General features: G+C 46.4%; 1 protein-coding gene across 1 annotated transcript; it reads right to left on the bottom strand.

Moving 5' to 3' along the window:
• Positions 1-7351: 7351 nt before the first annotated feature.
• LOC121152676 (olfactory receptor 2G6-like) lies at positions 7352-8299 on the bottom strand. Its single transcript, XM_040974852.1, has one exon. The coding sequence runs from the start codon at positions 8297-8299 to the stop codon at positions 7352-7354; it is 948 nt and encodes a 315-aa protein (XP_040830786.1).
• Positions 8300-12856: the final 4557 nt, after the last annotated feature.

The raw sequence follows: 12856 nt of genomic DNA, 5'->3' as shown, positions 1-12856 counted from the left end.
ACCCAGAATATCAAGACCAGATGAAGGCAACCCAATAAAACAAAATTCAGGTCAATACCCTTGAGAGACTTGAATACAAAAGTCCTGAACAAGCAATAACAGACCACACACGTTAGCACGGTAGAGGCAGGAGGCACGCCAGCAGGGGGATTCAGCCCTGGGCTTGAGAGGAAGTTTCAACATAAACACACCAATCACCGTGAATTGTTACATAAAGAGAATAAAGAACAAAAATCACATTGTAGTCTCATTAAATGCAGAAAAATTCATAAAATCTGACTCCTTTTTTTAATAGTTTCTAACAAATTAGGTATAGCCGATTCACTATTTCTCCCACAAAATAAAGACTACTTCACAAAAACCCACAGCTAACATCATACTCACAGTGAAAAAAAAATGAAAATTTTCTCTAAAATACGGAAGGACTCGCACCAAATCTACCCGATGTTATACTGGGAACCCGCTCCACAGCAACTAGACAAATAAGAAGTGTGAAAGCAAAATGGAAGAAAATACTTCCTTACGGACTTTGAAGGAAACACAGAGGAGAGACAATGAAGTCGAAAAAGCTGTGAGATGCAAAATTAAAACACATAAATATGCTGATTTTTTGCACATGAACAACACAACATTCAAGAAAGAAGTCAAGGAAACAGCTGCTTTTTATGAAAGCATCAAACATGATAAAACATTAGAAATAAACTTAACCAGGGAGGCGAAATGCTTCTACACTGAAAAATAAATACACTGACAAATGAATAAACACACATAAATGGAAATGACATCCCTTGCTTGTAGAATGAAAGATTCCGTTAAAACGCCCACTCAGTAAAGCTACACACTCAATGCAATCCCTATAACCCAACTCAATGTTTTTACATAAATAGAAAAAACAGTATAAGAGTTCATTTAACTGTAAAAAGCATCATAGACCAAAAAATTTTCAGCAGGAATAATAAAAGTAGAAGATGTTCATTATATGCTGATTTGAACTACTTTTAGGTGATGAAGATACAGTGATAAAAATATGATATTCTCATAAACCACAGGCATGAAGACCAGCAGAAGAAATAGATTCTGGAAATCGATCCACTAACTCATCTCCGTGAGAGTGCCAAGAACTGACAAGGGTGACATGGGAAGCTGGGCATGGAGAGAGAAACAGCCTGGACCCTGTCACCCTGTCTTACTGTCTTGTTCTCTCTCTCTCTGTATATACACATACACACACACACGCACACATACTCACACTCTGCTGTTGCATTAGCGTTGATGCCTTCAGTGTCTTCTGTGTCTTCCACACACACAGTTTCAGCACACCTGCTAAGCAATGTCAAACAAAGGTTGAAACAATGTGCATCAGTGGAGATACAGTGACAAGCTGTGCTTGGAGAGAATCAGCCACAGGCTCCCAGGTTCCTATGGACAATTAAGATGACAACAATCTCCACAAATAAGGAGCTGCGGTTCTCTGCTTGTTGCCTTTGTTTCTTTGATACCCTATCCACACTTCTCACTGGAATTCCAAACCTATTCCTAAAAGGAAGCGATAAAGATCTCAAAAAGGGAAAAAAAAATATATTTGCCTCAGAGTGCAGTGTCGAGTAGTCACGGCACGCTCACCCTAGACCCCGCGTGTCTCACCTGCAGTGAACAGAAAGCCTTCTCCTGTTTCCTTCTCCTGGACAAGGGCTCGCACTTCACCAGTCACCTGGGCTGCGGGGTTTGAGATCATGTCCAGAATGAAGGATACCCCTGCTTAATAACCAGGTTGGTCATGGCTTCCTGTGTGCCCCTGACATGCGCTGGGAAGACAGCCCTCCCCAGGCGGGGGTAGGAGACTGCCTGGGGTGATCTCAGACAGGAAATGGTCCCCAGAGCACAGGTGGAACGGAGCCAAGTAAAGCTGGACTACGGACACAGGACTGAACAGCTGAACGGGTGCTGCCAGTGAATCTGTGTGAGCAGTGACCAGGCTGGTGAGCTGGGCAAGCTGGGGACTTGGATCCCCTTCTGTCCATATCTGTCACATGAGGCCTGTGAGCACCTGTGCAGGCCGCAGACACGATCCTCTATTTCCAGCATCCCCATTCTCTGTGAGAATCATTCCTTTGAGAGTCCTAGGATAAATAAATAAGAAGTTCATCATATAAACCGCAGTCCTTTATCACAGGCCAGTGTAACATTGAGAATGACAGCCTCGTGCCCACTAGCCATGTCCACATTGAATCCCCGGCACTACCTCAACAGCTGCAGGCATTTGGAAAATCGTTTCCTCTTTGCCCCAAGTCTCCTCTTGTCAAATGTTCATTAAGGATGTTATAGGAAGCATATGCATAGAAAATATAAATTGAGTGGCTATCACACATTTTCAAAGCCCATGGGTGAGTGTAATGGTTGTGCACACAGACACATATGCAGGAATAAACAGGTATAAAGGTATTTTAATTTGAAAGACAGACAGATGGAGAAAGACCGCAGACAGGAATCGTCTATCTTGGGTCCCCAAGTGCCCACAGCTGGACCAGGCTGAAATCAGGAGTTTTGGTCTAGGACCCCCATGTGAGGGCAGTGACTCCAATGCCTGGGGCATCCCGTGTTGCTGCCAGGCAGCACATTGGCAGGAAGCTGGACTCTGAAACACGGAGAGGCTCCAAACCACCAGGACCCCTGAAACAGATGCAGTGTCTGCACAGCATCCTAACTACCTCACCAACAGCGGCACGATCCCTGGGCAGCTTGACTGAGCAGTCAGCCCTGCTGCTTCTCTGCAGAGACACAAAACCAAGTATCCAAGGGAATGTCAAAAACTGCACGAAAAAATTGATTTTTAAAAAATTATTTGATCCCCAAAATGAATTCTTTGCACTGCTTTTTCATAATATGCACTTTCCATGAACTGTTGAGGTTCACCCATGTATCTCGCATGCACGCGTACAGATCTGTATGTGTCTGCATAGGGCTCACAGTTATGTGTCAAGCTGACGCATCAGACTAACCGCCACAGTGGGCGTGTCACTGTTCTCACCTTGGTCTAGCCTGGGGAGCAGGTCTAGCAGCAGGACAAGGCCGCTGCCAAAGCCTGCACTGACCAGAGCCAGGTGGACAGCCTGCACATCACCATTGCCACCTGCAGAAGCCAGGCACCACCGGGCTGGGGACAGACCCCACTCCAGCCTGCAGCTTGCGGCTGTGGCTGTCACTGCTACAGGCCCGTTACCAGGACTGGTGTTGCAGCACGAGGGGTTCAGCCACTGCTTGCAACGCTGATGCTCCATGTGCAGCACGAGCCCCAGGGGCTTTGTTTCCTATCTGGCTTCCTGCCAATGTGCCTGGGGAGGCAGACGGGACAGCAAACGCATTTGGGCATCTGCCACCCAACAAGTCCCTCTTGCTGATTTTAATCCGGCCCAGCCCTGGTTTTACAGCCACCTGAGGACTGAATCCGCCCATCCCACTCCATCACACACCTGTGTGTCTCCGTTGACCTGCCTTCCGAATAAATAAATAGATCCTTTAAATCCTTAAACACGCACACAGAGCCAGGCACTGTGTGTGCTCGCTCTGCCTGCCCTGGGAACACAGGTCCACATCAGGGTCACACTACAGAAATCGGAAAACACTCCAACCACCCATATCACTCTGCCTGCTTCTGGGAGGGGGTGGTTCACAGCAACCATCACCTCTGCACACACAAACAAACACACAAGTGAGGGGTGCTCCAACAGTCCATGGACACATTGCCCGCCTTTTAATTCCACTTTCCATTAACTTCCTTGGGTTTCTGTGTGTGTCTCATGACAGTGTTAGAAAGTTCAGCATCATATTATCAAGATACTGTTTAACACTTCGATGGAGTGATGCACTTGTGACTACTGTTGAAGAACCGTATTATTATAATAGCACAGGGGAAATAGTGGGGGTGGCAGAGTAGAAGGAAAAATCCCTGAGCCTGTGGAGCTGTATCATGAAAAATAAATAATAAAAATATTAAAGCACAACTCTCGTCATTTCATAGCGTTTGAGGGGTTGGTGAAACCATGCACACACACTCGCTGTTTTCACAGTGTAAGTTTAAACAATTGTAATTCACAACAGTCACATAACTAGACAAAACCATTGCTCACTTGGAGGCACACATTGTGCAAGTTTTTTCCAAGTCAATTCATAATGTGTGTAAATCGACTTAAACATCCTTGTTTTAGACCTAATGATGATATTTGTGAAATAGCTGAAGCATACACAATGTAAACAGACCATCCACAGAGAAAGTTGCCCAAAGTGATTATTCATCAAAAAGGAAATAAATGGAAACATCTAGAATGCCTAATACAGGATGATATTGAATAAACAACATTTTGGGAGATTTTTCAGTTATTAGAGAAGGCCAGTAACTTGTATGCAAAGAAGAAAGCATAAAATTACCGATGAGCAGTGACTACAGAAACAGTATAAACCAATTATCATAAAATGCCAGTTCATTAGGGAAATTAACTCATTAGAGTGACCAACCATATTCTCATTGTCGCCTACAGTGAAGTATTTTTTCAATTTTTGTATATATCTGTTGCTTATCCCATTTCTTTAATTTTGTTTCTCAAATTGCAACAGTGTAGCAACGTTTGTGAGTCTAACTTTTTAAAGGTGTGTTTATTTGTACATCAGAGTTACAGCGAGATCTTCCATGTGTTGATTCATTCTGCAAGTGGCCACAGCGGCCAGGACTGAGCTCAGCTGGAGCCTGGAGCTTCGTCTAAGTTGTCCTCTGGCGGCAGGTGCTCAGACCCTGGCCAGCCCCTGCTGCTCTCACAGGCCAGTAGAGGGCTGGACCACAAGTGGAGCATCCAGGACTCAACTGACAGGTGACAGCTTTTTACTGCTTCACCATAGTGGTGGCACCACTCATAATGTGTTATTTCCTAGTTGTTTTTTTTTTTTTCAGAAGAAATACCTCATCTCTTTATAGTTGAAATTTGTATCTTTACCATTTATTTCTATCTGAAGTTTATTCTGAAATGTCTTTGCAGTTAATTTCTTGTTCACAGCAATTCATTTTTAATGGAGTTTAATTTCTTATGGTTTTATTTTGCCTTTGAAATTGTTGGTGTTTTGTGCATAGTTCATTCTTTCAGTCATAGTTCTTACTATATTGCTTGACACTGTTACTTCAATCTGGCTGTCTTTTCATTGAGAGCTGTATCTTTCTAAAAGTGTCATGTTTTGTGTTGTAGATACAACATATCATTTAAGCTGATTTCAGCTCTGACTTAGGGCACATGTTTCTGATTTTAAGGACTGGAGAAGTGTCTATAAATGCAGAAGCTGCTCTCACTCGGAATGAAGCTTGCTTTCCTCGGCACGTTCTGTTAGGTGGCAGTTCTTCCTTCTAAGCTGATGGCAGAATACACACGACAACACCTACAAGACAGACTCCACCAAGCTCGTGTCCTCCTCACTTCTGTTTAGTGGTTGACGGATACGCAGTGTTTCATTTGCTTGAAACACTCAAGGGAGTAAGTTGGACAATGTATCTTTGGAGAACCCCTGAATCATTCATAAACTCGCCCGAGGCTTTTTTGTGTCACCATTTTACCTTTGGCCCGGTCTCTGGAGGTGCACACACGGCTGAGCATCCTGCTGCAAACGGGGTCATAGATTCTGTCACTAAACGCTAATGTGCTTGACAACCACCTCACCGGGTTCTCTGTATTTTTCCCTTTGCACATGCTTTTTCTTCCCTCCTGTGTATTATAATGAAAACGCAGAGCAAAATTATGATTGTAGAACAAACTATTCCCTGTAATTACATGTCTTTTAAAATATGAGTTTAACATTGATGAAATTCAATATATTTGGAGAATGGAGGAGCTGAGGAAGGAGGAGAAAATTGAATGAGGAATTATGGAATTAAGAGTGTGGCCAAATATAAGAATATACTTATTATTATTAAATTGTATCTGAATATCCCATTACTTTAAATTTGGAAGCAAATATACAATTATGAGCATTAATGTGAGTTGTGTTTGGATTTTTTAAGATTTAGTCATTTTTTTTAACTGGAAAGCTTGATCAAATTTATGGAGAGGAGAGAAAGAGAGAAAGATCTTAACACCCACTGGTTCACTCCCCAAGTGGCCACAACAACTGGAGCTGAGCCAACCAGAAGCCAGAAGTCAGGAGCTTCTTCCAGTTCTCCCACATGGGTGCAGAATCCCAAGGTTTTGGGCCGTCCTCCACTGCTTTCCCAGGCCACAAGCAGGGAGCTGGATGGGAAGTGGAGCAACTGGGACATGAATAGTGCCCATTTTGTATCCTGGCACTTGCAAAGCGAGGATTTAGCCATTGAACCTGGCGCTGGGCCCTTGTGTTTGGATTTTATATTTCAAATTTAAGGTGTAAAATTGCATGATTAACACCTTGTGCTTAAGAAATACTTTCTTCTTTATTAATGCCAGAAGCAGCTACTTTTTGGTTAGACTTTATGAATTATCTATAAAAATACTAAAAGAGTTGTTTTAGTATATGATGCCTTTACTTAAATTTTAAGACTTTTAACAGAAAATGTAACTGAATGTCAAACATCAGTTTTTTAAGGCAAGCTTGTCCATTTGATTCCATTAGGGAAATAACAATCCTGGGGACCCAGGCCTCACCAGCAGGCAGCTCTGAAGCACCCTGGCCTCTCCCACCGCAAACGAGCCAGTGTCAGGGGGAGGGGGCTCGGCCACTCTCCAGTTCCAAGTGACACATGAGGGGTCTTCAAACTGCCGCAAAAAGAGCGTATTACAAAAAAAAAAAAACAGCATGGACTCAAAACATTATTTTGCACCAAATAAGCTTGGCTTTTAACTCCCTTCTTCTGTGAGTTTTTTGAATCATTTTTATCATGGAAAAAGAGTTATATATTAGTTCATAGCTGATATATATATATAGAGCTTAGCCAGTTTGTATATACAGGCAGATATATAAATGCTAACGTACATGTGAATGTGTGGAAATGCTGGTACCCAACAGTATCATTGCATGTTATGTGAAATCTATTATGAAACAGTTAATTTGTCCCTCAGAGTGAGAAGGATGGTGCATCAGAAAAGCTGTAGATTTCAGAATAAGCAGAATTTACCAGCTGGGCCGCTGTCCTAGGTAGCAGAGTGGCCACATGGAGCGTGATGGTGCAGGAAGAGTGAGGGCCTCTGGGGGAGGGCACAGCATCTTGGAATCTAGGGGCAGCATGTTTGGGGAGAACAAGGCAGCACTGTTCCATGAGGACTCGGCTCCTGGCAGACCCTCAGATCGTGGAGTAACCTGGGGCTCAAAGCATCACAGGGGTACCCAGCACCAAAGGCACAACTCACAACTTTCCTGACCTGAAAGCCTGTCCTCTGACCATGGCCCTCAGGGCCCCTTTCACATCCTTGTTCCTCAGAGTGTAGATGATGGGGTTCAGCAGCGGAGTGACGATGGTGTAGAAGAGAGAGACAAACTTCCCCTGGTCCTTGGAGCTGCTTCTGGCTGGTTGCAGGTACATGAAGATGATGGTCCCATAGAAAATGACGACCACCAGCAGGTGGGAGGAGCAGGTCCCGAAGGCTTTCCTGCGCCCGGCGGCCGACTTGATCCTCAGCACGGCCCGGGCTATGAAGCCGTAGGAGACCAGGATGAGTGACACAGGGATGACCAGGAACACCACGCTGGCCACGAAGAGCTCTGCCTCGTTGAATGTGGTGTCCACGCAGGCCAGCTTGATGAGCACCGGCACCTCACAGAAGATGTGGTCCAGCTGGCGATGACCGCAGAGGGGCAGTTGCACGGTGAGGGAGCACTGGATGAGGGAGGTGACGAGGCCGCTGAGCCACGCTGTGCCGGCCAGGGCCACGCAGAGCCTCGGGTGCATGATGGTGGTGTAGTGCAGTGGCCGGCAGACTGCAGCATAGCGGTCGAACGCCATGACCGCCAGCAGAATGCACTCACAGGACCCCAACCCCATAGCCACGTAGAGCTGGGCCACACACCCGCCGTAACTCATGTTCTTGATTTTCTTCCTCATCGTGACCAGCAGCTGGGGGGCCACGCTGGTGGTGAAGCAGATGTCCACGCAGGACAGGTTGCTGAGGAAGAAATACATCGGCGTGTGGAGTCTGGCATCCACACAGGACACCAGGATGATGGCCGCATTGCCCAGAAGGTTCAAGATGTAAAAGTGCAAAATGATGATGAACAGGCATCCTTCGAGCCGGGGCTGATCTGAGAAGCCCAGCAGCAGGAAGCCCTCCTCGGAGCTGCCGTTGGCTGCCTCCATTGTCCTGCAGCTGAGTTCATGAAAGGACGGTGCCCCAGGGACGCAGGCCGCCAGCTGGACGCAGGCAGTGCTCAGTCATGGTTAGCTCTTTATACATCGCCGTGGCCATGGTGCAGGACCTGCAGAGCTTCAACACACACAGGACAGACGTGTCGCCTCCTCAATGTCCCTTCAAAAGACAACACACAAACACAAAACAAGCGCTTTATCTCATCCTTTAATAAACAATATAAATATGATATCATTGAGTTAGGACACTAACAAAACTCAAAAAGTACAGGTTAGAAACGAAGAGGCAATCCAGCACCCCACTAATACACCCAAGAAAGCAAAGAGGAAGGCCGGACACTCGGGCCCTGCCACGTGTGACAGACCAGGGCGAAGACCCTGGCTCCAGCTTGGCCTGACCCACGACAGTCATTGTGGAGTGAGCCAGTGGGTGGGAGGCCTCTCTCTCTCTCTGTAATGCTTTCAAATAATCAAAATAAATCTTTAAAATAAAAAAGAAAGAAGAGAGAAAACGGGACCGAGATTCATTAGAAGTAATGCAGACAAGGAAGACAGAGATGAAGAAGTGAGTTCAGGCACAAGTGGCTCCTCAGAAACCGCCAGGCAACATCAAGAAACTTCCCTAATGCTGAACTGGTGAGCACGGCTCTGCCAGCTACCGGGAGGTGGCATTGATGGCTCTGCCAGCCACGGGGAGGCGGCATTGACCAGTGCTGCCAACAAAGGAGGAACCGCTGGAGCTGAGGACAGCGATACCAACTTGAGGGGCCCTGGCCACAGGGGACGGGATGAGCACACAGGTGCACCTGGGGAGGATTTTAGGTACTTGGGGAGCACCATAGCAGCACAGCCCTGCAGGCACCCAGTGTGCTGGAGGGAATGCCAAGACACAGGGCGTAAACAAGGCATAAGCCCAGAACACCAAGTGCTGCTGCCGGAGCGCCAAGCTGGAGCAGCCTGGAGCATTGAGGCCAGTGCAGGACTAAGAATGCAAGTCAGACCTGCAGGTAAGAGCGGCTGATCCGGCCAAGAGGGGCAGCAGTCAGACAGAACACGGCTCGCGCATGCGGGTTAATCAGGGCGGGGGGGTGGAGGGGAGAGAGTCTGAAGACATGAAAGATAAAAATCAACCCAATTGTCATGTTTCTGTGTGCACGTGGCCATGAAATAAAGTTATAAGCCACCTCGTGAAGTGTGAGCCATCCTCAAAGACACAGCAATAAACTGGGGCCAACATGGCAATGGAAATGGGATGACAGAGATGAGGAGAGGAGAGGAGAGGAGAGGAGAGGAGAGGAGAGGAGAGGAGAGGAGAGGAGAGGAGAGGAGAGGAGAGGAGAGGAGAGGAGAGGGGAGGGAAGGGGAGGGGAGTTGGCACAGCTCAGCAATGCCCTTTCCTCCTCCTGCAGTGGGCACAGCCCAGCAGTGCCCTTCCCTCCTCACTCAGCGGGCACAGCCCAGCAGTGCCCTTCCCTCCTCACACAGCGGGCACAGCTCAGCAGTGCCTAGCACAGATTTTACAGTATTGGTACCTCTTTCCACAATAGAACACAACATGTATGACAATGCATTTTGATTATTTATGATAATGTATTTGATTATTTATGCCCTGAGCCTCCTAAAGACCTAACTCAGTGGCAGCCCCAAAACAGGAGCCCAAAGTATTCCCTGAGAGAATACCTCAGGACATTTTGAGCAGAAATAATTGAGTCAAGCCAGCTCACTAAAGACTCAGAACATCTAACTGCCAGAAAGACAAGAAGGGGCCCCTGTGTTAATAATTTGAAATATGGGAGGATGTTTGGCCCAGTAGTTAGGTCTCCACTTGGGATGTCTGCACCCCACATCAGTGAGCTTGGGGTCAAGTCCCAGCCCCCTGCTCATGCCTGCTCTGGGAGAGGCAGCTGGGGCGGCCAGCTTGTGTCTGTGCCACCAGCTGAGAGTCCCAACTTTGGAGATGTTCAGAGAGCAGTTTTACAGGATATATGTTTTGTAACCCTCTGAATTATTTTTAAGGTGACTGAAAACCACTCCCATACTATCTTTCTATCTCCCATCCACCCTCAGTCTTCTCTGTTCCTCTCGCTCTCAAACACACACACTGTTATGTTTGGCTCTAATCCATCAGCAAGCTCACATCCACCAAGCTGCTGTTCCTCGCAAAAGAACAGAACCAGGGGTGGACACTGGGTACGGAGGAGAGGACTCCACTTGGGACCCCAGTATCAGAGTGTTCAGGTGGCAGCTCCAGCTCAGCTGCCAATCCCGGTTTCCCACTACTGCTCACCCCGGGAGGCAGCAGGTGGCAGCACCCGTATCTGGACCCCTGCTACCCTCGTGGGGAGACCAAAGCTGAGTTCCAAGCTCCTGACTTCTCTTTGGTCCAGCCCAGCTGTGAGGCATCTGAGAGTGAATCCGTGGACGGGAAATCTTTCTCCTTCTCCCTCTCTGTCTGGCTCTGTATTTCAAATAAAATAAGTGAAAAAAAAATTAAAACAGAGCAAAAACATGGATATTTCTACATGAGAATTTGCCTACTCCAAATGCTAGCCACCCACACATCTGTTAGCACACCTGCTGCTGGGGAGGAAGCCAGCTTCTTCCAGGTTTGTCTTCCGGTTCCACTCCTCTGTGCTCCCAATGAGAAATCCCAGATCATAGCAAAAATAGAAAACATAAGAAAAGCATAAAAATCCTAGTTAGGAGAGGAAGGGGAACAGAGAGCCCCTTACCAGCCTGCAAGGGGTGGGGTGCATGGCTCACTCCTTCTGTGATGGTGCATGCTTAGGTCAGGGAAGCAGCACCCACACAGTGACCATGCACCTAGCCTGACATCCCGAGTGCTTCTGAGAGCGAATGGAGGAGGACAAAGGCTCCTCCCAAGGACAAAGGGCGCAGATGTAGGGTACGGCGTGTTTATCCTGGCAGCTCCACAAGGACCACAATCCCAGTTCACCAATTACATCTGGAGAGAACCCGAGGAGATTATGGTCCTGGGATCTCTGCTGGGGAATAAGCCTGACCCTGCGTGGCCCGAAGGCTCACAGCAGAAGGGTGAAGCACAGAGGCCCACAGGTGAGCTCGGAAACCTGGATTCTCCGTTTCAAAAAGACATATATCATAAGACACATATCACAGTGTCAGAGACACATCAGTTATGGGAGACGGGAATTTAAAACAGACATATTAAGCACATAAATATCATAAGGAAATGAATTAAAAGTTAAAAAAAGAATAATGTTCAGAAGAAAAAGTGCTCAGGTGAATAAAATATCACATTGTTCATATTTTTTAAAGGAGATAATTTCAGCCAAGACTATGATATAATTTAGCTATTTTCTCTAAGTAAATGAAGAGATTTTAAGTTTTTAAGATGCAAACACATCTGTGGAATTTCTATGTGTTCATCACTGTTTTTAGGAAGATTGTACATAAACACTCAAAGACTTCAAGTCGATGGGGAATCGAGGGGTCGTGTGCTGTGACTCCCACACGTCCAGATCTCAGGCCTGAGGTCTCCGTCTTGCATTTGAAGCTTTGACAGTTACAATGGATCCTACTGAGCATCCCAGAGCCTGTCCCATGGTTCCGTGATCCGATCTCTGTGTTTCTATCAGAGTCCCAAACAGGCAGAAAGTGACATGGCAAGCATAAGGCACCAATGAGCGATGCAGCTGTGACAGAAACCATCGGAATGACACCTTCATGACGTGAAACAAAATCAGATTTTTTTTTAGATTCATTAATTTTTGTTGAAGAGTCAGATTTACAGAGAGAAGGAAAGACAGAAAGAGTTTCTACTGGTTCATTTAGCCAATCTGAAGCTAGGAGCCAGGAGCTTCTTCTGAGTCTCCCACGTGGATGCAGGGTCCTAAGGCTTTGGGCCATCCTCAATTACTTTCCCAAGCCACAGGCAGGGAGCTGGGAGGAAAGTGGAGCAGCCAGAGTATGAACCAGCACCCATAGGAGATCTTGGTGCATGCACAGCCAGCATTTTAGCCACTAGGCTACCATGCCAGGCCCCAGAATTTTCTTATTCAAGAATTTTATCCAAACTATGTTTTCTCCTTATCTTCAAATTTTTGTTTCCAAATATGAATGCTTTAATTCACATAATCTGGGTTGGGTAATAATGCCTAAAAGTATTTGGCCAAGGTTTTTAATTGATAATGGGGATTCTTCAAAACATTAGTGGAAATCTTATGTTAAAAATCTATGTACCAATTTCAAAAATAATTACACCAAAATAGCTTAATTTCACTTTCCAAATATGCCTCGCCACGCCCTCGTGTTCATTAATTACAGGGCCTTTGCTCCAGGACGAGGCTGGGGGTCAGGGAGATGGGGACTGGGCAGTGGTCCACTTCTGGGTGCTGTGCATGCAGCACATTTAGACGTTTCCCTTTAGGTTTTTGCTGAGCTATTTCTGTAATCATGCAGCGTGGGACTAAAGGTAGCTGACCTGTTAGGAGCTGTGCAGTGTGGGTGGACGACACAAAGGTATAAAGAGAACAGCTCTCCTGTTGGCAAGGCCACAAGGAGCTTCTA

Source organism: Ochotona curzoniae, unplaced genomic scaffold (genome assembly GCF_017591425.1).
Source record: "Ochotona curzoniae isolate NIBS_2020 unplaced genomic scaffold, NIBS_Ocur_1.0 contig_1, whole genome shotgun sequence".
Classification (NCBI taxonomy): domain Eukaryota; kingdom Metazoa; phylum Chordata; class Mammalia; order Lagomorpha; family Ochotonidae; genus Ochotona; species Ochotona curzoniae.
This window is presented reverse-complemented; position numbering and strand designations above follow the sequence as displayed.

Coding starts and splice junctions, on each gene's coding strand:
- LOC121152676 (XM_040974852.1), bottom strand. CDS start 8,299: ATGGAGGCAGCCAACGGCAGCTCCGAGGAGGGCTTCCTGCTGCTGGGC.